General features: G+C 32.7%; 1 protein-coding gene and 1 long non-coding RNA gene across 2 annotated transcripts in view; both read left to right on the top strand.

Moving 5' to 3' along the window:
* Positions 1-1,545, top strand: part of Osi9 (DUF1676 domain-containing protein Osi9) — a 41,559-nt gene extending 40,014 nt beyond the window's left edge. Inside the window, exon 3 of the mRNA XM_075288396.1 lies at positions 396-1,545. Coding sequence (XP_075144511.1) covers positions 396-688 — 293 coding nt within the window. The 3' untranslated portion in view covers positions 689-1,545. The remainder of the gene's footprint in view (positions 1-395) is intronic.
* An 18,014-nt stretch (positions 1,546-19,559) lies between these two features.
* LOC142219398 (uncharacterized) lies at positions 19,560-20,161 on the top strand. Its single transcript, XR_012717554.1, has 2 exons — positions 19,560-19,754; positions 19,816-20,161. It is a non-coding gene; the product is annotated as an uncharacterized LOC142219398 (long non-coding RNA).
* Positions 20,162-26,460: the final 6,299 nt, after the last annotated feature.

The raw sequence follows: 26,460 nt of genomic DNA, 5'->3' as shown, positions 1-26,460 counted from the left end.
GATGAAATGTGCTTCTCTTAGAGGCTCCGCAAGCCAAATCTGGGGGTCCGTTTATATGGAGGCTATACGTAAATGTGGTCCGATATGGCCCAATTGCAATACCATCCGACCTACATAAATAACAACTACTTGTGCCAAGTTTCAAGTCGATAGCTTGTTTCGTTCGGAAGTTACGTGATTTCAACAGACGGACGGACATGATTAGATCGACTCAGAATTTCACCACGACCCAGAATATATATACTTTATGGGGTCTTGCAGCAATATTCCGATGTGTTACAAACGGAACGACAAAGTTAATATAACCCCCATCCTATGGTGGAGGCTATAAAAATATCTTGTTTATTGTGTCTATAAAGTATTTTAATATCTCATTTTCTTTCTTATAATTGCAGCTCGTGGCAAGAAAAAGGAGAAGAAGAAGTACTTATTGCCCCTCTTGTTGCTCTTCAAATTGAAAATGGCTGCTTTGTTGCCTTTGGCCATTGGTTTCCTGGCTCTACTTTCCTTCAAGGCCTTAATCATTGGTAAAATTGCTTTGATTTTGTCCTCCATTATTGGTCTAAAGAAGCTCTTGGAGAAAAAGGATAACTATGAAGTAGTGGCACATCCTCACTATGATGAACACAGTTATGGACGTGCGTTACGTGATGCTCAAAATCTCGCTTATAATGCTTACAAGAAATAAATTAAAACGAAACGAAGTAAAGCTACAAAACTACTATAGCACAAAAGAATCTAGAATATGATGGCCAAGAAACAAAACAAACAAACAAAAAATATAAAAACAAAAAATTGAAAAATTATAGCAACTCTTGGAAAATATTATTTGTTTATATATTTTCTAAAGAACTCTTGATTCATCTTTCTTTTTTATTAACTTATTTATTTATTTTATCATACATAAGAGCCTCTGGGAGTGCAATACATCCTGATAATTTATTAATTTATTTATTAAAGTTTTTTTGTTTTATTTATAATTTATATGAATTGTAATTTAAACAAATCATAGGGAATAAAATCAAGCCATGTTTTATTTCTTTACCATAACCCCTCCACGGAGAGGGTTTGGATGAGAAAACCAAAATGTTAAACACACACAAAAAATAGACAATTTTTTTTTAATTTTTATAAATAAAATACATATTCACAGCCTACTACTACTACATACAAACAAACATTTTGTATCACAATAGCTTTTAAGTTTCTACCAAAAATTAAATGCGAAACTCAATAGTTCAATTGTATTTGTCACGTACTTATTTTTTTTATTTATTTATTTATATTTGTTTTTACATTTAAACTATCTGGCTTTGTTGGCTTATGAAATACCTCTTTTAATCCTATGGAATGACTGCTGCTTACTAACTATCGTATCTAGTTGATATTACTGTATCAATTGGTTTCTTATTGTTTTTTATATAAAATAGTATTTATTCTATATATATATGGGTTTGACCGTAAACCATGAAAATGTTCATGTAAAAAACACTCAACACTATGAAAAAGAAAATTATTAAAAGTTCAAAACATTTAAATGTACAATGTTGTAGTATTTTGTAATAGAAAGGAACACAAAAGGAATAATCAGGTAATATATTGGTTCAATAAAGTTGAAATGAATTTAATTATGAAATTGGTTTCATGCAATAAAATTTCAAAAACTGTCAAACAATTTGGACAATAGATTATTTTATAACCTTAAAAAATATGAATATGTTAAAATCTTTATGAAATCATTGAAGTTCATGAAAATTAGTTGATTCCCCAATATGAGAAATTTTTTTCAATATTTTATTATTAGTTGCTTACTGTAAAGACAAGAACTCAAAATGAAACAAGTAAGTAAAGTCTAAAGTCGACGGAGCCGAGTATATTATACCATTCACTCTGTAGACAAACATTTGTGTTACCATCTCAACTACTTCAAATTTACTGGGAGTTATGTTATATTAAGGTTTGCATTTACAGATACTTTTAATGGAGACAATTTTTTATACTTCTACAAAAACTCTAGCATTAAAATTTAAATCAGCTAACGCCCTGGGATGAAACACAATGTTAGTAAAAAACAAGTAAGGAAAGTCTAAAGTCGGGCGGGGCCGACTATATTATACCCTGCACCACTTTGTAGATATAAATTTTCGATACCATATCACATCCGTCAAATGTGTTGGGTGCTCTATATAAAGGTTTGTCCCAAATACATACATTTAAATATCACTCGATTTGGACAGAATTTGATAGACTTCTACAAAATCTATAGACTCAAAATTTAAGTCGGCTAATGCACTAGGGTGGAACACAATGTTAGTAAGAAAACATATGCACTAACTTATAATACCCTGTTCCACAGTGTGGCGCAGGGTATAAATATGGGAAACATTTAAATCTGAAGCAATTTTAAGGAAACTTCGCAAAAGTTTATTTATGATTTATCGCTCGATATATATGTATTAGAAGTTTATGAAAATTAGAGTCATTTTTACAACTTCCATATCGGGCGAAAGATATATATGGGAGCTATATCTAAACCTGAACCGATTTCTTCCAAAATCAATAGGGTTCTATTCTGACCCAAATTGGGAACATGTGCCAAATTTGAAAGCGATTTGACTTAAATTGCGACCTAGACTTTGATCACAAAAATGTGTTCACAGACAGATGGACGGACGGACGGACATGGTTATATCGACTCAGGGACCCACCCTGAGCATTACTGCCGAAGACTCCATGTTTCTATCTCGTTTCCTTCTGGGTGTTACAAACATATGCACTAACTTATAATACCCTGTTCCACAGTGTGGCGCAGGGTACAAATATGGGAAATATGAAGCGAGAGAAATTTTAATGCAATTGTACAAAAGAGCATTTATGATTTATCAGGCGATACATATGTATTCCAGATATAGGACAATTTTAGTAATATTTACAATTTTTGCTAATCATAAGTGGAGATTTTACAAGGATATCGGTTAGATCTCACCAAGATATGTGGTCAAGTGTGGGTTGTGATATTTTATTTGGTCAAGTCGGGCGACTTGGAGCCTTATTTAAAACTCAACCGTTCTTTGGAAATTCTGGCGTTACAGTGCGTAGGATATGACTAAGATATGGGGAAATCATCACAGAATTTTGTGTAAAGTGTGAGAATTTTAGCCATATTTGTATAAACCGGAAAAACGAATATATGGAGGCCTTATCTAAATCTGAACCAAATCAGATCAAACTTGACACACTTAAATAGCGAATTAAATATATTCTCAGTGGAAACTATCCAGTCAATTGGAGGAAAATTGAAAAGGGGTCTAAAATATAAAATATTTTAGACCCATTTTCCCCAACTCTGATGTACGTATATATGCACAGAAAAAAATATCACCAAAATATTTCCAATTAAAAAGTTAATTGAAGTTGATTTTTTTTTCAATTAATAAATTAATTGGTACAATTAACTTTTTAATCAAGATAGAAACATTAAGTTAATTAAGTCAATGATTGAAAATTTTAAAATTTTTAATTAAAAAGTTAATTGATACAGTTAAAAAAGTGATTAACATTTTTTTTAAATTTTTAATTAAAATTTTTTTTCAAACAATCAATTGTTAATCCAAATAAAAATTCTAAGCCAATTCAAAAGGTAATTGAAAATAGTTACCTTTTTTTTAATTAATAAATTAATTGAGTTTTGCAATCAACATCAATTAAATTTTTAATTGAATCAATTAAAAAATTAATTGAAATTTGGTAATGAAATCAATTAATTTTTTAATCAAGATTTTTTTCTATGCCCAATTAAAACTGTGATTGATACTATCATTTTCGTGATTGAAGACATTTCAATTAAAAAATTTATTGGATTAATTTCGTGATTGAATCAGAAAAAAAAATTTATGTGTGTGGGAGCAATCTGAACCGATTTTGACTAAATGTATAGTTAGTACCTCTCGTGCAAAATTTGAAGCAAGTCAGGGGAAAACTCTGGCTTTTGAGGTCATATAAGTGCAAATCAAACGAAAGATATATATGGGAGCTATATCTAAATCTGAACTGATTTCAATCAAATTTACCAAGCACCGTGGTGCATACACAAAGTCGTGGGTTCGATTCCTGCTTCGACCACTCAGTGATAAGAGAGAAGTTCACCAATGTGGTATCACAATGGACTGAATAGTCTAAGTGAGACTTATACATCGGCCTGTCACCTAACCTAACCTAACTAACCTACACTCTAAGGGAGCCACCGTGATGCAATGGTTAGCATGTCCGCCTTGCATACACAAGGTTGTGGGTTCGATTCCTGCTACGACCGAACACCAAAAAGTTTTTCAGCGGTAGATTATCCCACCTCAGTAATGCTGGTGACATTTCTGAGGGTTTCAAAGCTTCTCTAAGTGGTTTCACTGGAATGTGGAACGCCGTTCGGACTCGGCTATAAAAAGGAGGTCCTTTGTCATTGAGCTTAACCTAGAATCGGGCAGAACTCAGTGATAAGAGAGAAGTTCACCAATGTGGTATCAGAATGGACTGAATTGTCTAAGTGAGCCTGATACATCGGGCTGCCACCTAACCTAACCTAACTTAAGCATTGGTGGAATGTTAATTCTACTCTCTCTGCAAAATTTCATTAAAATCGGTAGTAAACTTTGGCCTCTGTTGCCACATGAGTCTAAATCGGACGAAACATATATGGGAGCTTTATCTAAATCTGAACCGATTTGGCTGATAGTTTGCAAGTTTTTCGAGACTCATAAAATATTCGGATGTACGGAATTTGAAGAACATCGGTTGATAAACACGCCAATTATGACCAGATCGGAGATAAATATATATGACAGCTATATCTAAATCTGAACCGATTTTTTCCAAAATAAATAGCAATTATCTTTGTTTCAAAAAACGACCCTATGCCAAATTTGAGGACGAACGAACAAAAATACATGAACAGACAGACAGACATACAGAAGAACATCGCTAAATCGACTCAGAATTTAATTCTAAGACGATCGATATACTAAACTTACTTTTCCTTCACAAACTTATTATACCCTGTACCACAGTAGTGGTGAAGGGTGTAAAAAGAGTATTTCATGATAGAAATACTCAAGTTTGCAATATTTGAATTTCGGCATTGAAAAACGGCTTGGCCGGTTCCAAAAATTTTTTATTTACGCTACACAGAAAAAAATTTCAGGAAAAATTTTCCAATTAAAATCTTAATTGAGTTTTAAAAAATATTCAATTAAAAATTTAATTGAATCAACAAATTTTTTAATTGAAATAAAAATCAATCAAACAAATTAATAGTATCAATTAATTTTTTAATTGGATCAATTAATTTTTTAATTGACTGACAATTAATTTTTTTATTGATACTATCATTTCTGTGATTGAAGACATTTCAATTAAAAAATTAATTGGGTCAATTAATTTCGTGATTGAATCAGAAAAAAATTTTTTTGTGTGTAATGAGCCAAAGAAGCATAGAATTGCACTAAGGCTGCATTTAAACACAATTATTGTTTTAATTTTTTTAATGGGATTTAAAAAAAAAAAAAAAACATTTATTGAAAAAAAAACAAACAATTCATATTGTAAAACTTTCGTCAACCCTCCCGGTTTCCATCTCTATTTCTTTCTCTATACTCTCTCTCTCTCTCTGTCGCTATCTGAATAAAATATCACAACATATATATCTTTACTCGAAATTTGTAAATTTATATATGTTTAAATTCAAACATATTATTTTTATGAAACATTCATGCCCCAAACATAATATATTCTAACATATTAACATATGTGTCCCAAACATTTAATGTTAGTTTAGGAACATTACATGTTTCCACTTAAATATATTGTGTATAAAAATTGTGCCCGAAACACATTTTATTTATGTCGGAACATATGAAAAACATATTCTTCTAACAGTGCACTTACACAGAAAAAAATTTCACGAAAATTTTTCCAATTAAAATTTTAATTGGGTTTTAAAAAATATTCAATTAAAAGTTTAATTGATTCAACAAATTTTTTAATTGAAACAAAAATCAATCACAAAAATTAATAGTATCAATTAATTTTTTAATTGGATCAATTAATTTTTTAATTGACCTTCAATTAATTTTTTAATTGATACTATCATTTCTGTGATTGAAGACATTTCAATTAAAAAATTAATTGGATCAATTAATTTCGTGATTGAACCAGAAAAAAAATTTTTTGTGTGTATGAGATGTTCTGGATAGAAACCAATGCAACGATGTTCTGGATAACTCCTACAAGTGTTGCATCGAGTTCTAAAACAAGCCTATTCCTTCCTTGTTGAAAGTTTTCCAACTGCCAACCATCAACATGGATTCCGTAAAGTTCACAGCACGGCAGATGACACACTTTTACAAAAACAACAAAAATTCTATGCTTTCACTTTCTGCGCATATTATTCGGTTCACTGAAATGACCGCCTATCCACGGATGTCAAGTACGATAACAATGCATTTAACTTTTATGTACCCTAAACTAACATCTATATTTCACATTTTAAATTATCTGTTGACTGACATCTATCCTGACATTAGTTGCGGTCTCCATAAAACTTAAGTGCTATCCATGGCGCGCATTGGCCTTCTTGTTGCAGATGTCATTGGAACGTATCCTCTTCTTAGCAGATTGTTTCAGCAATAGATAGTTATTGCGACTAGCAAATAAAATATGTGGTGTCGTTGTTAAACCCAGCAACCAAACAACATGCTGACATACACTTGGCTCACCGAAATGCAACGGTCTGAAAATAATGACAGTGAACTTTTGTCGGCGGGATTGGAAATATTTTTTTCATGACAGGGATAGTACATGAAAAGTATTCAATGTTAACATATTAGACGCACAGATGTGCAAAAATTTATAAATTTTCTTTCTTTCTTTTGTTGGTTTTTGTTTTTTGTGAAAAATTCCATTACAACGTTGATTGTATTTTTTTTTTTTTTTTTTTTTTGGTTGGCATCATGTCGTTTGCAAGGCCATTTCGTCTATTGTCGAATGTTGTAACATGTGAACATAGAATTTTTGTAAATTTGGCACTTGTAACACTAATACGAATTTAAATATCAATATGGAATTTCGACAATGTTTCTCCAATATTCCATGAACACCTCTGATCTTAATAATGTCCTAAGTGCTACTTTTGTGGTTTCCTTCGGATAATTGATGTGAAACTATTTACTCTTGGTGTTTAACAATACACTCAAAAAAATTTTACTTGGCTCCAAAGCTTTTGATCTTCCCTTAAGGATTTTGGTATTAATTCCGAGCCAAAGAAGTAGTTTCTTAAAAAAAAAGACATTTTTAGCAATCTATCTAGCTTTAAATCTAGGATCAATAAAATTAGGATACAGATCTCATTTATCGAATTTTCATTCTCTTTTCGCGATATATTTTTAAAGCTACTCACGTACAAACAAATGCCATTTAAAAAATTCAAATTATAACGGGCACTACAAAATAAACAAGTACATACAGTAGTAAGTTCAGCCGAGCCGAATCTTAAATACCCACCATCATGAATCAAATATAATAGATTCTTTTGAAAACTCTTCGTCGTAGCGGGTTACTTGATAATATATAGAATTTAAGGGGATTTGATGGCAGATATTCTCCCAAGCAGATCAGTTCAACTCGTACGCTTCCCGAAGATAAGATTAAGGTTCTGTAAAAATAAATGCAATACAGATTTTTGAGGGTCTAAGATACCACACCCAAAAAAAGTGACCCCATCGTGGAAAATTTTAACTAAAATAGTTTTCTAATTTCAACATGTTACAAATAAGTTAATACGTTTGGTCAAATTGAAGAAAAATTTTTTAAAAATAAATAAATTTTTTCTGTTGTTTAAGAAAATTTCATATGTTGGAAGAAAAAATTGGATTTAAAAATTGTTAAAATGTCTTTAGCGCTGTACGAAGTTCGAGACAAGTACAATTTTAGTAAAATTTACTCATTTGAGAGACTTATGAACTCAATTTAAGCAAACTTCTGCCATTTGAGGAAAATATGAACTATTTTATTTTTTAGTAAAATTGTGCATTATATTTGAGTACAACTTTTTTCTTATTTTTAGTTCACGTCATTAAAGTTAGCAAAAAATTATTCAAATAAGGAACATTTACACATATTGTGCAAAATTTAACTAAAATCAACTAATCTTCATGAACTAAAATAAAGTTCAGTTGGCATTAGAGCCCCTTTTTTCTGGGTGCAGTATATTCTTTTCGACACACCTCTTTATGGTCCTAAAATACCTCTAGATTTCTAATTTCTGGCAAATTGGATAAAAACTACACTGAAAAAACAGTGAACCCACCAGGAAGAAAAATTTCGGTTAATTTTGGAAAATTTTGAATATTTTTAGAAAATTTTAACTAAACGCTGGCATCTCGCCGATGTCATAAAAATAAGTAAAAATTTTTCGACAAATTCAAGAAAATTTATTAGACATAATTAAGTTTTTTCACTTGTTAAAGAAAATTTTGTAGTTTGAAGGAAAAAATTGGAGTTCAAAATTGCAAGAATGTCTTTAGTGACATACGAAGTTCATGATGAACGCATTTGTAGTAAAATTTACAAATTTAAAGAAATATTGAACTATTTTGTGGAAAACACGAATTTAGTTAATCTTTATCCTTCATTTGTGTATATTTTTTTCCTCGGTTTCAGTTAATTTAACTAACGTACACAAAAAATTATTAGAGTAGAGGAAACTTTCTCCAAACATAATAATTCCATGAACTAAACGATACTTAAATTGGCTTTAGTGAAATAGAGAGTTCACTTTTTTTTGAGTGTACGGATTCTAGAAGCCAAAGAAGTAAAATCGCGAAATCGGTCTACATGGGGGCTACACCAAAACATGGACCCATACACCCCATTTTCAACACACCAATTTGTGATCCTAAAATGCCTCTTGATTTTCAATTTCAGGCGAATCGGATAGAAAATACACTTTCTAGACGCCCAAGAAGCAAAATCGGGAAATCGCTCCATATGGGGGCTATACCAAAACATGGACCGATAGTGACCATTTTCGACACACCTCTTTGTGGTCCCAAAACATCTCTAGATTTCTAATTTCAGGCAAATCGGATTGTAAATACAGTTTCTAGACGCCCAAGAAGTAAAATCGGGAGATCGGTCTATATGGGTGCTATGACAAAACATGGACCGATACACCCCATTTTCGATACAACAATTTGTGGTCTTAAAATACCTCTATATTTCCAATTTCAGGCAAATAGGATTGTAAATACCAGGGCTGTGGAGTCGGAGTCTGAAGATTTGGCTGGAGTCGGAGTCGTAAAAATTTTGCTCGACTCCGACTCCGGCTAAACCAAATTTTTTAAAACACTTCACATTTTTGTAACTAAAAAAGTTTTTACGCAAATTAGTTTCCAATGCGTTATGCATTCGATCAATGTACACCACGATTGGAAATAAAAATCAACTTCCAATTACGGCTATCATTTTATGTTTCCTAGAATGTTAGACTAGCAAATGGGCTGGATCGATCCATTTTAATCCCCATATCAATTTATTTGAAATAATTCGAACAATAATTCGAATTTATTGTTTTTAATTTTATTTTAAGGCTATATACCTACACACATATGACAGAAAAAATTGTCAAAGCTGTTTTTTATAGAAAATTTTGTCATTATTGTATTTATATGGAATGTTTTGTCAAAATTTAATTTCTATAAAAAAATTATTCGAAATATTATTACTATAGAAAATTTTTTTCCTATAGAAAATTAAGTCAACATTTATTTCTATAGAAAATAAAAAATAAAACAAGTATATACAGCAGTATGTTCGTCCGGGCCAAATCATAAATACCCACCACCATGAATCAAATATACTAATTTCCTTAGAAAATTTCATGGGGGTTTGATGACAGATCAGTTTAACCAGTTCGCATCCCGAAAATAAATGCAAAGATTTTACCTATCAGATTCCGGATTTATAAGAACTATTTTTATTTGAGTTTTAAAGGAATCATAAACATATCCTGTAAATGTGCAAGAAAATTAAGAAAAAATACCTTGATTTGAAATCTAAAATCTATAGTACACCAACTGTTTTATGATTACGAGAAGTAATATCTGGCAAATTTACTATTATGGTAAATGCACCTTCTGTACCCTCAATATCTGAAATCGGTCTATATGGAGGCCTTACCAGCGTTGCAACAACGAATTTTTATTTTGGACCAAATTTTTCCAAAATTCGTACCAGGGGACCAGTTTTCTAATTTAAATTAAAATAATTTAAAAGTTACAATTTTTCATATTACATGTTAGCCTGATACCGAAACAGGCAATTGACGTCCAAATGCATTATATCTAATTATACAATTATTATTCGAGCTTTATGGACAGATATAGATTAAGGAACCTGGTTAATAGAGCCATTGAAAAGAAAACGCCAGATACAAATCTATACACGCCTGGACTGTACATGTTTCGGTTCGGGCGAATGAACCTTTCCACAGCCTTTAGTATAGATCTGGCTGGGAGAGATAACAATTTTTCTAAAATTTTTCTTCGAAAGAAAATTTTTTCAAAATTTTATTTCTATATAAAATGTTGACCTCATTCTATTTCTATCGAAAATTTTGTCCATGTTTTATTTCTATAGAAAATTTGGTCCAAATTTTATATCAATAGATTTCATTTTAGCCAAGATTTCAATTTAGCCAAAATTTAATTTCTATAGAAAATGTAGCCAAAGTTTAATTCTATTGAAAATTTAGCCAAAATATAATTTCTGTAAAAAATTTAGCCAAAATTTTATTTCTATTACATATTTAGCAGAAATTTGTACAAAATTTTTGCATAATATTGTATCCCAAAATTTTTTAAGAAGCTTATTTCTATACAAAATTTTGTTAAAATTTTATTTCTATGAAAAATTTGTTAAAATTTTATTTCTATGAAAATTTTGTTAAAATTTTATTTCTATAGAAATTTTTGTCCAAATGTTATTTCTGCAGAAAAATTCCATTTGGTCTGACCATCGGACCAACTTCAATAATTTTTTGGGTCTATTTTGGTCAATCGGACTAATGGGGCTACGCCAAAAACATGGAAGGATACGTACAGTATTCAGCACATCTATTGTAGTTCTAGAATATAGACCCCAAAACGGAGGGCCGGTTTATAAGGGGACTATATCAAAAACTGGACCGATACACAATATATTCGGCACACCTCTTAATGGTCCTAGAATACCTCCAGATTTCAAATTTCAGGTAAATTGGATAAAAACTACGGATTATAGAAGTCCAAGAAGTAAACTCGTAACATCGGTCTAAAAGGGGCCTATATCAAAACTTCGTCCGATAGTGACCATCTTCGGCACGCCTTGTAATGGTCCTATAATACCTCTAGATTTCCAACTTCAGACAAATTGGATAAAAACTACGGATTCTAGAAGCTCAAGAAATAAAATCGGGAGTTCTGTCTATATGGGAGCTATATTAAAACATGGTCCGATAATCACCATTTTCAGCACTCCTCCTTATAGCCCTAGAATACCTCTAGGTTTCCAAGTTCTGGCAAATTGGATAAAAACTACGGTTTTTATAAGCCCAAGACCCCAAATCGGGCGATCGGTTGATATGGGAGCTATATCAAAACCTGGACCGATCTAGCTCATCTTCGACATGACAAACTTATTATACCCCTGTCACCATTCTATGGTGGTGGGTATAAAAATATTTTTATGTAGAACATTTTGTCAAAAATTTATTTCTATAGAAAATTTAGCCAAAATTTTGCTTCTATAGAAAATTGTGCAAAATTTTATTTACACAAAAAATTTTCCAAAATTTCTATTAATAATTTTTTCAAATTTTTTTCCATAGAAAATTGTGCCAAAATTTTGTTACTATAGATTTTTTTTATACAAAATTTATACAACATTTTATGTCGATAGAAAATTTAGTCAACATTTTATTTTTATAGAAAATGTAGTCTAAATTTTCTTTCTATAGAAAATTTTGCAGCATTTTATTTCTTTAGAAAATTTTGCAAAATTTTATTTACTACACAAAAAATTTTCCAAAAATTTCTATTGATATTTTTTTCAAAATTTTATTTCTATAGAAAATTTTGTCAAAATTTGTTTACTATAGTCTTTTTATAGAAAATTTGGTAAAAATTTATTTATATAGAAAATTCTCTCAAACATTTATTTATATAGAGAATTTAGTTCAAATTTTGTTTCTATAGAAAATTTTGCAAACTTTTATTTACTACACAAAAATTTTTCCAAAATTTCTATTTATATTTTTTTTCAAAATTTTATTTATGTAGCAAATTTTCTCAAATTTTTTTCTTACTGATACTCACTGCTAAGTCGAAAACTGGTAAAAGTGACTCAAATTTTGCTATATAAAAAAATTATGAATGTTTCCCAAATATTGCACGAGATTTTGTAGAAGTCTGATTTCAGATTTTATCAAAATGTTGATCAAAATACAAAGTTGTGCAGAGTATGTTACAATCGGCCCGCCCGACTTTAGACTTTCTTTGCATTTTCATTTTTTGCTATAATTGTGTTACGTCCCATAACGTTAGATTTAAATTTTAGGTACAGAGATTTTCTAGAAGTATATACAATTTTGTCTAAATCGATTCAGATTCAAATTCATGCATATGGGAATATAACGCTTTATAATAATTTTCGTCCACAAATACATATACTGTCGGTATCTTCTCATATTATGATGGGTATTTATATCATTATTTTATTTATTAAACATTGCCCTAAATTTGAAATAAAGAGTTTAATTGGTATAAATGCGAAATTAAGACCTTTCTTGCACACATAAATAAATACGATACTTTATATCGATCCATATATATACCCCATATATATCCCCTCAATAGAACTACAAATTAGTGGTACTAAAATGAGATTTAGTTATATTACCCGGAGTCGACTCCGGAGTCGGAGTCGGAGTCGAGCTGATGAAAAATGCTGGAGTCGGAGTCGGAGTCGAGCAAAATTGGCTCGACTCCACAGCCCTGGTAAATACAGTTTCTAGACGCCCAAGAAGCAAAATCGGGAAATCGGTCCATATGGGGGCTATACCAAAACATGTACCGATACTGACCATTTTCGACACATCTCTTTATGGCCCCAAAATACCTCTAGATTTCCAATTTCGAACCTGACTTGCCTGCAAGCAAAAAAACGAATCTGTGCTAAATTTCAGGACGATAGCACCATTATTAAAGGCTGTACCGTGATTACAACAGACAGACAGACAGACGGACATGGTTATATCGTCTTAGACTTTCTCCCTGATCAAGAATATATATATATACTTTATATAGTCAGAAATCGATATTTCGATGTATTACAAACGGAATGACAAACTTATTATACCCCCGTCACCATTCAATGGTGATGGGTATAAAAATGGTTTTAAATCCTCCAAATAAAACAATATTTAAGGATGATTTCTTAAAATCAAAAATGTTTTTCTTTACTTTAAGGAAAATGTGCTTTAATACAAAGACATGAGACTTTAACGGAGAGAAGAAACTTTTAAAACTGGTGTCCTAAATTTAATGAAAAAAAATTTTTGAAGCAAAGATTCTGAACTTTATTTTAATTAAATTTTCATTATTTTAATGAATTTTGTCCTTAATATTTTGTAAATTATGCATCCTAAAATTTAGGTTGCACAATCTTTAACATGACGTAAATATTTTTTTCAGTGTAGTCATGACAAAATATTTGCAAAATTTTCATACATTTCTCACGACAGTTGACCATCGCTAGAGTGGCACTTAAATGTCTATGGTAATGACGGGAATAAATTTCATCTTTGACATGCTGACGGGTTAGAGAGTCATTTGTATTTTATACACTGAAAAAAAAATTTACCTAATATGAGAGATTATGCAACCTAAATTTTAGGAAACGCAATTTACACAATATTAGGGGAAATTTCTTTAAAATAATGAAATTTTATAAAAATTTTAAATTTTAATTAAAAAATTAAAACACATTATTAAAATTTGCCTCCCTCCTTTAAAGTCGCACGTTTTTCTTATAAGTCAAATTTGCCTTAAAGTAAAGAAAAACTTTTTTGATAAAAAAAAAAAACAAATATATACGGCCGTAAGTTCGGCCAGGCCGAAGCTTATGAACCCTCCACCATGGATTGCGTAGAAACTTCTTATAAACACTGCCATCCACAATCGAATTACTTGGGTTGCGGTAACGCTTGCCGATGGCAAGGTATCTTGCAACCTCCTAACACCGTCTTCTAAATTGTAAGTAAGTCCATAAATTGTAAGTAAGTTTGTTAATTTTCTATAGAAATAAAATTTTGACAAAAATTTCCATAGAAATAAAATTTTAAAAAAATATTTTCTGTAGAAATAAAAAATTGACAAAATTTTCTGTAGAAATGAAATTTTAACAAAATTTTCTATAGAAATGAAATTTTAACAAAATTTTCTATAGAAATAAAATTTTGACAAAATTTTCAATAGAAATAAAATTTTGGTAGATTATGGACGATATGGACCAATTTTTGTGTGATTGGGGATCGGCTATATATAACTATAGACCGATATGGACCAATTTTGGTATGGTTGTTAGCGGCCGTATACTAACACCACGTTCCTAATTTGAAACGGATCGGATGAATTTTGCTCCTCCAAGAGGCTCCGGAGATCTAATCTGGAAAACGGTTTATATGGGGGCTATATATAATTATGGACCGATATGGACCAATTCTGTCACGGTTGTTAGAGACCATATACTAACACCGTGTTCCAAATTTCAACCGGAACGGAGGATATTTGCTTTTCTTAGTGGGGGCTATGTATAATTATGAACTGATGTGGACCATTTTTTGCATGGATGTTAGAGACCATATACTAACATCATGTTCCAAATTTCAACCAGATTGGATGAAATTTGCTTCACTTAGAGGCTCCGCAAGCCAAATCTGGGGATCGGTTTATATGGGGCTATATATAATTATGAACCGATGTGGACAAATTTTTGCATGGTTGTTAGAGACCATATAACAACATCATGTACTAAATTTCAGCCGGAACGGATGAAATTTGTTTCTCTTTGAGCCAAATCTGGGGATCGGTTTATATGGGGGCTATATACACGCAAAGAAAAAAAAAAAACGTTTGGAAAATGTGTACCGAAAACGTTTTCCTTTTGTTATAGTTTTTTGAATTGCTTCGAAAATTTTAAACTTTTATCACCAAAAAAATTCGTTTGTTACAAAATTTTTATTTTTTCAATAAAAAAAATTATTTTTGAAACAACAACACAGTCCATTTCGTTTATATCAAACACTGTTCTTTTGTGACTTTAGGTCTTTAATAAGACACATTTGACAGTTCAAAATTTAATATAGTATAATGTAATGTTCAGCATTTTTTCGGAATCTTCCGAACATATCTGGAATATTACATACAAAAAAAACAAAAAAAAACAAAAAAAAACTTTGGTCGAAGCAGGGATCGAACCCACGACCCTTGGCATGCAAGTCAGACGTATCAACCACCGATCCACGGTGCCAAACTAACTGCTTGTTTCTGTTAAATAAACTTTGTTTATTCGGCTCGTGGGCGCCGCAAGCTATGCTATATAAATATAACTTATATGGATAATTATCTATTGATGACCATAACAGGTACATAGCTCAGTGGTTAGTGTGTTGGCTTACAAAGTGCATGGTCCGCGGTTCGATTCTCCGTCCAGGCGAAAGGTAAAAAAAAATTGAAAAATTTATAAAATCGTATAATTTCTTCTACATTGTTGGTATTACAAGAAAAGGTGTTAAGAACTAAAAAACCTCGTGTATGTGAGAAAGATGTGAGGGAAAATGCAATTAGCAAGAAAACAATGTTTTTTTTTTTTTTTTTGAGTTAGTCTTCATGAAATTGTTTTTGTATCCTGGAAAAGAATAAACGTTTATCACAAAAAGTACATACTTTTCTTCCAAATACACTTCCTTACAGCGAAAAGCAAATCAGAAAAGAACTTTGTTTGTCTAAAATTTCGTTTGGGAGGAAAGAATTATTTTTTTTGCGTGTATAATTATGGACCTATGTGGACCAATTTTTGCATGGTTATTAGAGACCCTATTTATAATTTCAGCCAGATCGGATGAAATATGCTTCTCTTAGAAGCTCCGCAAGCCAAATCTGAGGGTCCGGATCATTGTACAAAGGATCGTTGTTCTTCCACATTTCACGCAAATTTGGAACGAATTTTTGACAGGTAAACCTTAACAGAATTTAAACTAGAAGAGAATGTCTGTATTGGTTGCCAGGGATACTTTAGAGTACTAATTACAATGAAAAAAAAAAAACTTTCCTGGTTACAAAGATTTTTTACACTACCAATTTTGGTATTGATTTCGACCCAAAGAAGTGGAGAATTGAAGCAAGGATATTTTTAAATTTTAGTTTTGCGTACATGGAAACAAAAATTAATTCATTGTTTTTTTTTCTGCATTTTTATTCATGTGCTTTTAATCGTGTAAACGCCAACTTAAATTTCCCTTTTCATACACACAGTGGTCAGGGTATCAAATTTAGATATAGGTCCCATACACTGAACAAAATATTTACGTGATATTAAAGTTTACGCAACCTCAATTTTAGGCTGCGCAATTTAAACAATATTAGGGACAAATTTCTTTAATTATAAGAAAGTTTATAATCATTGCTTCAACAATTTTTTCATCAAATTTAGGACGCACATTTTGAAAATTTGCATTCCTTCGTTAAAGTTGCATGACTTTAAACTAAGGCAAATTTTCCTTAAACTAAAGAAACACATTTTTGATTTAAAGAAATCGCTTCAAATATAGGCTAAGACTTATTTGGAGGATTTAGCATCTTTGGTTTGAATTTTTTTTTGGAATTAAGAAAATAGTTTATACTTCGAAGTATCCGTCATAATTTGAATTTTTATACCCTCCACCATAGGATGGGGGTATATTAACTTTGTCATTCCGTTTGTAACACATCGAAATATTGCTCTAAGACCCCATAAAGTATATATATTCTGGGTCGTGGTGAAATTCTGAGTCGATCTAAGCATGTCCGTCCGTCCGTCCGTCTGTTCAAATCACGCTAACTACCGAACGAAACAAGCTATCGACTTTAAACTTGGCACAAGTAGTTGTTATTGATGTAGGTCGGATGGTATAGCAAATGGTCCATATCGGTCCACTTTTACGCAATCCATGGTGGAGGGTACATAATATTAGGCCTGGACGAACTTACGGTCGTATATACTTGTTTTAACTGGCATTTGTTTGTACGTGAATAGCTTTATTAATATACCGGAAAAAGAGAATGAAGATTCGATAAATGAGTTCTGTATCCTGATTTTAATTTTACATCCCACGCCGTGTGTTTGGGGTATTATAAACATTTTGAAATAAAATCTGCACTCCAGCACTGCTAAAATGGGATTCCGAGATAAAGACTTCTTGTTCCAACAAGGCAACTACACCAAGCACACGACCTGTGTTGTGAAAATGTGGCTGCTCCACAACACCAAATACCTCAAAACGCCATCGAAAAGCCAAGGTACCCACCCCATTGGTTTAATAATGGAATCATATCAGTGGCATACTAACTCTGTAGGTGCAAAATCAACTATAGCTCCTAATATCAGACATTTCAGATGGTGATAAAACTCCCATAAACATGTACCCTTTAATGTTCCTTAATATGGAAATTTGGTTTATCCCTCAAAACTATGCCAATCATACCCCAAACCTATGCCAATCGCCCGACTTTCTACATTACTTACTTCTTTTTAATTATTTTCTTTAGTTTAAAGCAATTTTATTCTTAATAACATATTGTGTGTACTAAATTTTGTGATGCATAATATTTCATATTAGGTCAATAGTTTTTCAGTATAGGATGATCACTCTATCATTGATCCAGCAAAAAAATGTAGAAGTTCTTCTAAAGGCACAACTTTAAAACAACTTCCAAAAATGTCCTCCCAAAGATGTTCTTTATTTAACTACACAAGAAGTTCTTTTAAATCAATGTTTTATAACTTGTTTTTCATATTTTTAGTGGGTAATTTTAAATTTTTCAAACAGGTTAAAAACAGATTAAGAATTAATAAAATGGTACAAATTATTTAAATTTAGCCGAAAAAAATGCTAAATCCTTTGTAGAAAAATTTCGAATTTTTGAAAATATTTGAGCAGACAAGCGTTATAATGCATTAAAAATCAAAAAAAAAAAAAATTATTTATTTGTCCAAATATCACAAAATTTCTTAATTCACATCCAAAACACTGAATTCAGATCACACCATAAAAAGTGATTCAAATTCAGTGCAAGGGCTGTTGAAATGGTGGACATCTGTCCTATGACAAGCCCATGTTAAATTCACCGCTTCTGCGCCAATTTTGCACCACTTCCGGATCCAAAAATAACATTTTCACTACTTTTTTGGCGACGCTTTTTTTGCTGGGGATTTAATAGCAATATCACTGGCATACGTTTATTGTCATCATGGAAATGGTTTCCCTAAGATAAGATCTTGGGTGGGAAATGGGATTATTTCCATTTCTTGGGATTTCTTTAGTCTTTCGGATCGCCAATAAAAATTTCTCTTTTTTTATTGCAAAACTAAGAAACTCGAAGAAATTATACCTTTTCTAAACCTGGGGGGAAATAAATAATGAAAGTAATTATTCTAATCCATTTTCCGCAAATGTAACCGTTAATAAAATAAATGGAAATTTATTGATTTCTTCGGTGAGTTAATTGCCATCAATAATGATTATAAAAAAATAGTAATGGACTAGATTCAATTCTGGCACACACATATAGCCAGCTGAGAAAGTTTCGGCATCTTCTCCAGTTCAAAGAGGTGAAGAGGAGCTGAAGAAAATAGCCCGAAGAATTTTCACGCATTGCAAATGTATGAAAGAAGAGTCTAGCAAAAGATATTTTAGCAAATGAAATAAAATGAAAAGTTTATTAAGCCATTGGGAGGAGTAAGTGTAAATGGTGGGATGGTGGTGCGTTACTTTGCACCATGCAGTAGCTATAGTGCCCCCGTTCCATGGCCATGGCCATGGCCATTCGGTTGGTGGTTGTATATTGGTGTCTATGGCTACTGCCTTAGCTCGTTGTTGGTGTGGATTCATTACAATTTTTATTAATAGAAATTTTATCACAACTATTTCTTCGACTGGCCACATAAATGCACTTCGGATTTTCTTTTTGCAGGCTTGGTTTGTGTGCTTGCGAGGAGTTTCATATGACCATCATTGGTGGTGAAAGTGTTTTCATACTTTAGCTGTTGTGGCCATTGGCTGAATATGCGGCTGGTTGCCTCTGAACGCTGCCGCTACATGGTAGGTCTTCTGTAGTGTTATGTTAGTTGCCTGATTTTTTTTTTTTGTTTTTTTGGTTTTTGTTTCACTTCAATATTGGCATTCGTTTGAAAATCGTTTAGTTTGGGAAAAATATTTTCATAGAAAATTTCACAATCCAAAATACACACATTGATATGACCATTTATGGTAACAGCTGTGACCGCTCATTGAGCTGTGTGAACCTGCTGCCATAAATTGTATGCGGGAAAGCTGAAAATCCAATTTTTATATTGATTTGAGGGTATGACAAAATGGTGATTGCACTCAACAAGGAGGGACCTTATTAATGGTAATTAATAAAGATGAAATATAAAAAAAAAAAAAACAAATATTAATTTTTATTTTTGAAGCTGTTTAGGGTGGGGCCCATCTCTACGCCTACTGAAGCTGTCAGTTTTATCTCAATTCACGAAATCAATTTGTATACCCAGAGCTGCGGAATCGGAGTCTGGAAGTCTTGAAGTCTAGGAGTGGCCAAATCAAATTAAAAAAAAAAACAACAACTTAATATTTTTGAATCTAAACAAATACGTTAAATTGCACAAATTAGACTCCAAAAAAGTGAACTGTCATATAGGAAGAATGAACTACCATGTGCGATTTAATGTCATGGTGTATTTTTTAATTGCTATTCAAGAAATTACACTCTCTTATAGTAAATAAAAAATCATTGGCGCGAAATTATGGCCAGTTTAACGACACAGTAGTTCTATTTTTTAGGTATCGGACAAAAATTTTCTTCTTCTTTAATTCATATTGAACGTATGTGTTCGGTCATTGATCTTTATACCCACGTTCAGTTTGATTAAAATATCGGATGTATGGATCCATTTTATTGCACACCATCAAAAGTTTACATTCAATTTGTAAAATTTTAAAATATACTCTTGATTAATATATAATTTTAAGGCGATTTAGCTTTATCCTGGAACCTGTCGTTCTGAATATCAAGCAGGTATGTCAAGTTCGAAGATATGTCATACCAGATAATTTTGTGATATAGCACCTATGTACCTTCACTGATAAAAATATTGTCGTGAAGCCAAAGATTTCTTGTCCTACTGCGAAGCCACTTTCATGCAGTGTGTGATGGCCATGTCGGCCATAATGCTTGCAAAATGTAGCCAATTCGAACAAATCTAAACTGATTCTAAAATTTGATGTTATTTGCAACAGCCTGAAAAAAAATCGCTTCTGTAATATATACATCCAAGCATACTTTGCTCCAAGCACATATATTTTCAGAATTTGTTCAAACAAAAAATTGTTTGTACTGTGCAAACATATTATTTTTTTAACGACCACACGTTTTGCCACGTTTTGGCATACTTTCAACCAATGCCTGTATTATTTTAGTCTGGTATATTCTGCCATTCAAGCTGTACTCGTTCCCACAGGTCTTCTAATTTAGATGGATCTGATTTGTACAATCCCAGCCGTCTTCCCACGATTGACCATAAATTCTCAATGGGGTTGAGGTCGGGGCTTTGCGCTCTCTCTCTCTCTCTGAATTCTTTACTTTTTGTTTTGAGTTTTTTGTTGTTTTATTTAGAATTGAAGAAGTAATAAAGAAAAATAAAATTATTTTGCGTTTCTTTATTGCTGCTTACTTATTCGTTTAGAATTGAAAAAAAAAAAAAATAAATAATTGTGTACTCCTTTCTGCACGCCACTGTATATGTCCTAAACGTGCTACACTATTGCTAAAATTTTGAGTTTCAAGCATATAATTTTTACACCGAATCGTATGAAAAACAGTCTTTTTCGTTCGAGTACAATTGTTTGCTTTATATTTTATAAAAATGAAAACATATGGGGCTTTACTTTGTTGCATTACATATCAGCAACCCTGTACATGTTCATACAAAATTTCTGATTTAATACTTATTTAGGAAAAATTAATGTACTCAATAATACTAAAGGGCGATACTGTCAAAATTTGGTCAATATAAACTTGACGTATTTCTTTCAATTTCGCATTTAAAAATCCTGAACACCCCTCATTTTAAAGGTGTGTGTGTGTGTAGAAAGTTGCTCCTATTTTGATTTTGGAATTCACTCTTCAGTTGTCAAAATGCCGTCCAAGCAAGAAGAGCAGCGTATCAAAATTTTGCTCGGGCATCGCGAAAATCCGAGCTACTCGCACGCAAAGCTGGAAAAAATCGCTAAAAGTTGCCAAATCAACCGTTACAAATGTAATTATAGTGTTTGGGGAACGTTTGTCGACAGCTAGGAAGTCTGGATCGGGAGGAAATCGAAAACCGGAAGCCGCTGAGACGACAAAGAGAGTTGCCGGTAGTTTCAAGCGAAACCCTAATCTCTCTCTCCGAGATGCCGCAAATAAGCTGGGTGTATCGTCTACAACCGTGCATCGAACCAAAAAACGAGCCGGACTATCGACTTACAAGAAGGTAGTGACTCCAAATCGCGATGATAAACAAAATGCGAAGGCCATAGCACTATCCCGGAGGCTGTACACGACGATGCTGACGAAGTTTGACTGCGTGGTAATGGACGACGAAACCTACGTCAAATCCGACTACAAGCAGCTTCCGTGACAGGAGTTTTATACGGCAAAAGGAGGGGAAAGGTAGCAGATATTTTCAAGCACATAAAACTGTCCAAGTTCGCAAAGAAATATCTGGTTTGGCAAGATATCTGTACCTGTGGCTTGAAAAGCAGCATTTTCATAGCTTCTGTCAACCAAGCAATTTACGTGGAAGAGTGTTTGAATAAACGTCTGCTGCCTTTCCTGAAGAAACACGGTTGTTCCGTACTGTTTTGGCCAGATTTGGCATCTTGCCATTACGGTAAAAAGGCCATGGAGTATTACGCCGCCAACAACGTGCAGGTGGTTGCCAAGGACAAGAACCCTCCCAACACGCCAGAGCTCCGCCCAATTGAGAAATACTGGGCTATTGTCAAGCGGAACCTAAAGAAGACCAAAAAAAGTGCTAAGGACGAGCAGCAGTTCAAGTCAAACTGGCTTTCTGCGGCGAAGAAGGTGGACAAGGTGGCTGTACAAAATCTGATGGCAGGTGTCAAGCGTGAGGCCCAGCAATTCGGATTTGGAAAAGCGAAAGCCTAACTGAATATTTTTCCTGAATTTTATACTAATTGAACTTGAAAAAGGAATTTAATTTGATTTTTTAAATAAACGATTTCACCGATTTACACGCGTTTTCCCTTGACCAAATTTTTTCCGTATCACCCTTTATATTCTAACATACATATATGTCCCAAACATTTTATACTAGCTTATGAATATTAAATGCTTGGAATTAAATAAAGAATGTTCCTTTTTTCCGTGTGGTAAATGGAGTTTTTCTGGAACTACATGCACAGAAAAAAAAAGTTTGGAAAATTTTTACCGAAAACGTTTTTCTTTTGTTAGAGTTTTTTTGAACTGCTTCGAAAATTTTAAATTTTTATCACCAAAAATTTTCGTTTGTTGCAAAATTTTTATTTTTTCAATAAAAAAAAATATTTTTGAACCGACAACACATTCCATTTCGCATATATAAAGCACTGTTCTTTTCTAACTTTAAGTCTTTCATAAGACACATTTTACAGTTCATAGTAAAGATATAATATAGTAGTATGTAATATTGAACATCTTTTCGGAATCTTCCGAAAAAATCTGGAATATATGTAAAAAAACAAAAGCTTTTTGGTCGAAGCAGGGATCGAACCCACGACCCTTGGCATTCAAGGCGGACGTATCTACCGCTGCTCCACGGTGCCCAACTATGTTAAATGTATGTTTCTGTTAAATAAAGTTTGTTTAATCGGTTCGTGGGCGCCGCAAGATATGTTATATAAATATAACGTATATGGATAATTGTCTAGTGATGACAATAACACCAACATAGCTCAGTGCATAGTGTGTTGGCTTACAAATTGCATGTTCCTTACAGCGAAAAGCAAATGAGAAACAATCTTTGTTTGTCTAAAATTTCGTTTGGGAGGAAAGAATTATTTTTTTGCGTGTACATTTCATCGTTATGTTAGATGATCAGAAATGATTATCATGACACCTAAATTATGAAACGAGTTTTTTTTTTTTAATTTAGTTGGAATTTTCTTTTCATTATATATAGTTTGCTATTTTAATACACTCACATGTATTAATGATTCTAACACCACGATAAAATGTCGATGCAAATTCCCATATCAAACCATGACATGGATTTTATTTTAACCCAAAGTCGGTAAAATGCTAATCAAAAACAGAAAGAAACGCAAACATCAAACGACAAGGCTTTTAGTGTTGTCTTTATCTTGAACAAAGATGAAAGTCTAAAGATTTTTTTCTGCCAAAATTATTTCAGAGTGAGACATACATCACTATACGAAAAGTATACAAGACAAAGGTTATTCACCGTCTCCCATGGCATTTCACATTTGCATCAAAAATGGCCCATATCATTAGATTATACGGTTCACCAAATATCCTTAAATATTCAAGTCTCTTATGTATTTGCAAATGTGAATGTCTTATTAATAAATGCTACCATTTTAGATTGGAAACTAATGGGATTTACAGGCAGACATGTTTTGGAAAATCATATTAACATTTTTGAAATCCCTTTTGTATAACTTTGCTAATTAAATCAAAATTCAAAATCCAAATTATGCCAAGTACTTCAAAGTAAAAATTGTTTTCTTAATGCTAAACAAGTATATACGGCCGTAAGTTCGGCCAGGCCGAAGCTTATGTACCCTCCATCATGGATTGCGTAGAAACTTCATCTAAACACTGCCATCCACAATCGAATTACTTAAGTTGCGGTAACGCTTGCCGATGGCAAGGTATCTTAAAACCTCCTAACACCATCTTCTAAATTGTATGTAAGTCCATACGTGGTATATATTAAATCAAAAAAGATCGATCCAATACGTATATAATTCAGTTTGACAGAGTAGACATAAAATTTTGACAAAATTTTCTACAGAAATAAAATTTTAACAAAATTTTCTATAGAAATGAACCGATATGGACCAATTTTTGTGTGATTGGACCAATTTTTGTTTAGTTGTTAGCGACCATATACTAACACCACATGCCTAATTTGAACCGGATTGGATGAATTGTGCTCCTCCAAGAGGCTCCGGAGGTCAAATCTGGAGAATGTTTTATATGGGGGCTATATATAATTATGGACAGATATGGACCAATTCTGGCACGATTGTTAAAGATCATATACTAACACCATGTTCCAAATTACAACCGGATTGGATGAAATTTGCCTCTCTTGGAGACTTCGCAAGCCAAATCTGGGGATCGGTTTATATGGGGGCTATATAATTATGAACCGATGTTGACCAATTTTTGCATGGTTGTTAGAGACCATATACCAATATCATGTACCAAACTTCAGGCGGATCGGATGAAATTTGCTTCTCTTTAAGGCTCCGCAACCCAAATATGGGGATCGGTTTATATGGGCGCCATATATAATTAAGGACCGATGTGGACCAATTTTTGCACGGTTGTTAGAGACCATATACCAATACCATGTACCAAATTTTAGCCGGATCGGGTATAAAAAAAACTTTGAACCAAAGATGCAAATCCTTCAAATAAGTCTTAGTCTATATTTGAAGCATTTTTATCTTAAATTTAAAAATTCAATATGTCAGTTGAGTTAAAGACGATTTCTTTAAATTAAAAATGTTTTTCTTTATTTCAAGGAACATTTGCCTTAATTCAAAGATCTACAACTTTAACAGAGGGACGCAAAATTTCAAGATTTGTGTCCTAAATTTAATGAACAAAATTTTTGAAGCAAGGATTATAAACTTTCTTTTAATTAAAATGTCAATATTTTAAAGAATTTTGTCCTTAGCATTGCGTACATTTCGAGTCCTAAAATTTAAGGTGCATAATCTTCCATATTAGGTCAATATTCTTTTCAGTGTAGGTATGATCTTTGCATAACCACAAGGCCCTTCCAACTCATTTTTGTCATCACTTAAGTAACAGGTTGGCTGATAAGTCCCCGGTCTAACAAAGAAAAACACATTTTTTGTCAAAATTCGTTTTTATTATTCAACATAGTTCCCTTCAAGAGCGATACAACGATTATAACGACCTTCCAATTTTTTGATATCATTTTGGTAGTACTCCTTCGGTTTTGCCTCAAAATAGGCCTCAGTTTCGGCAATTTTTTCCCTGCGAGCATCCTTTTGAGGTCTGAAGAAAAAGTCGCTGGGGCCAGATCTGGAGAACACGGTGGGTGGGGAAGCAATTCGAAGCCCAATTCATAAATTTTTGCCATCGTTCTCAATGTGGCACGGTGCGTTGTCATGGTGGAACAACACTTTTTTCTTCTTCATATGGGACCGTTTTGCCGCGATTTCGACCTTCAAACGCTCCAATAACGCCATATAATAGTCACTGTTTATATGGTTTTTTCCTTCTCAAGATAATCGATAAAAATTATTCCATGCGCATCCCAAAAAAACAGAGGTCATTACTTTGCCAACGAACTTTTGAGTCTTTCCACGCTTCGGAGACGGTTCACCGGTCGCTGTCCACTCAGCCGACTGTCGACTGGACTCAGGGGTGTAGTGATGGAGCCATGTTTCATCCATTGTCACATATCGACGGAAAAACTCGGGTATATTACGAGTTTACAGCTGCAAACACCGCTCAGAATCATCAACACGTTGTTGTTTTTGGTCAAATGTGAGCTCGCGCGGCACCCATTTTGCACAGAGCTTCCGCATATCCAAATATTGATGAATGATATGGCAACACGTTCCTTTGATATCTTTAAGGTCAACTTAATTTTACGGTCACTCAAAATCGTTTTGTGGATTTTTTTTTGATGTTTTCGTCGGTAACCACCTCTTTTGGGCGTCCACTGCGTTCACCGTCTTCCGTGCTAATTTCACCACGCTTGAATTTTGCATACGAATCAATTATTGTTGATTTCCGTGGGGCAGAGTCCGGAACTCATTATCAAGCCAAGTTTTTGCTTCCACCGTAT

The sequence above is a fragment of the Haematobia irritans genome, chromosome 1 (assembly GCF_050003625.1).
Source record: "Haematobia irritans isolate KBUSLIRL chromosome 1, ASM5000362v1, whole genome shotgun sequence".
NCBI classification, from domain to species: Eukaryota; Metazoa; Arthropoda; class Insecta; order Diptera; family Muscidae; genus Haematobia; species Haematobia irritans.
The sequence above is the reverse complement of the archived record's forward strand: the minus strand, read 5'-3'. Positions and strand labels throughout refer to the sequence as shown.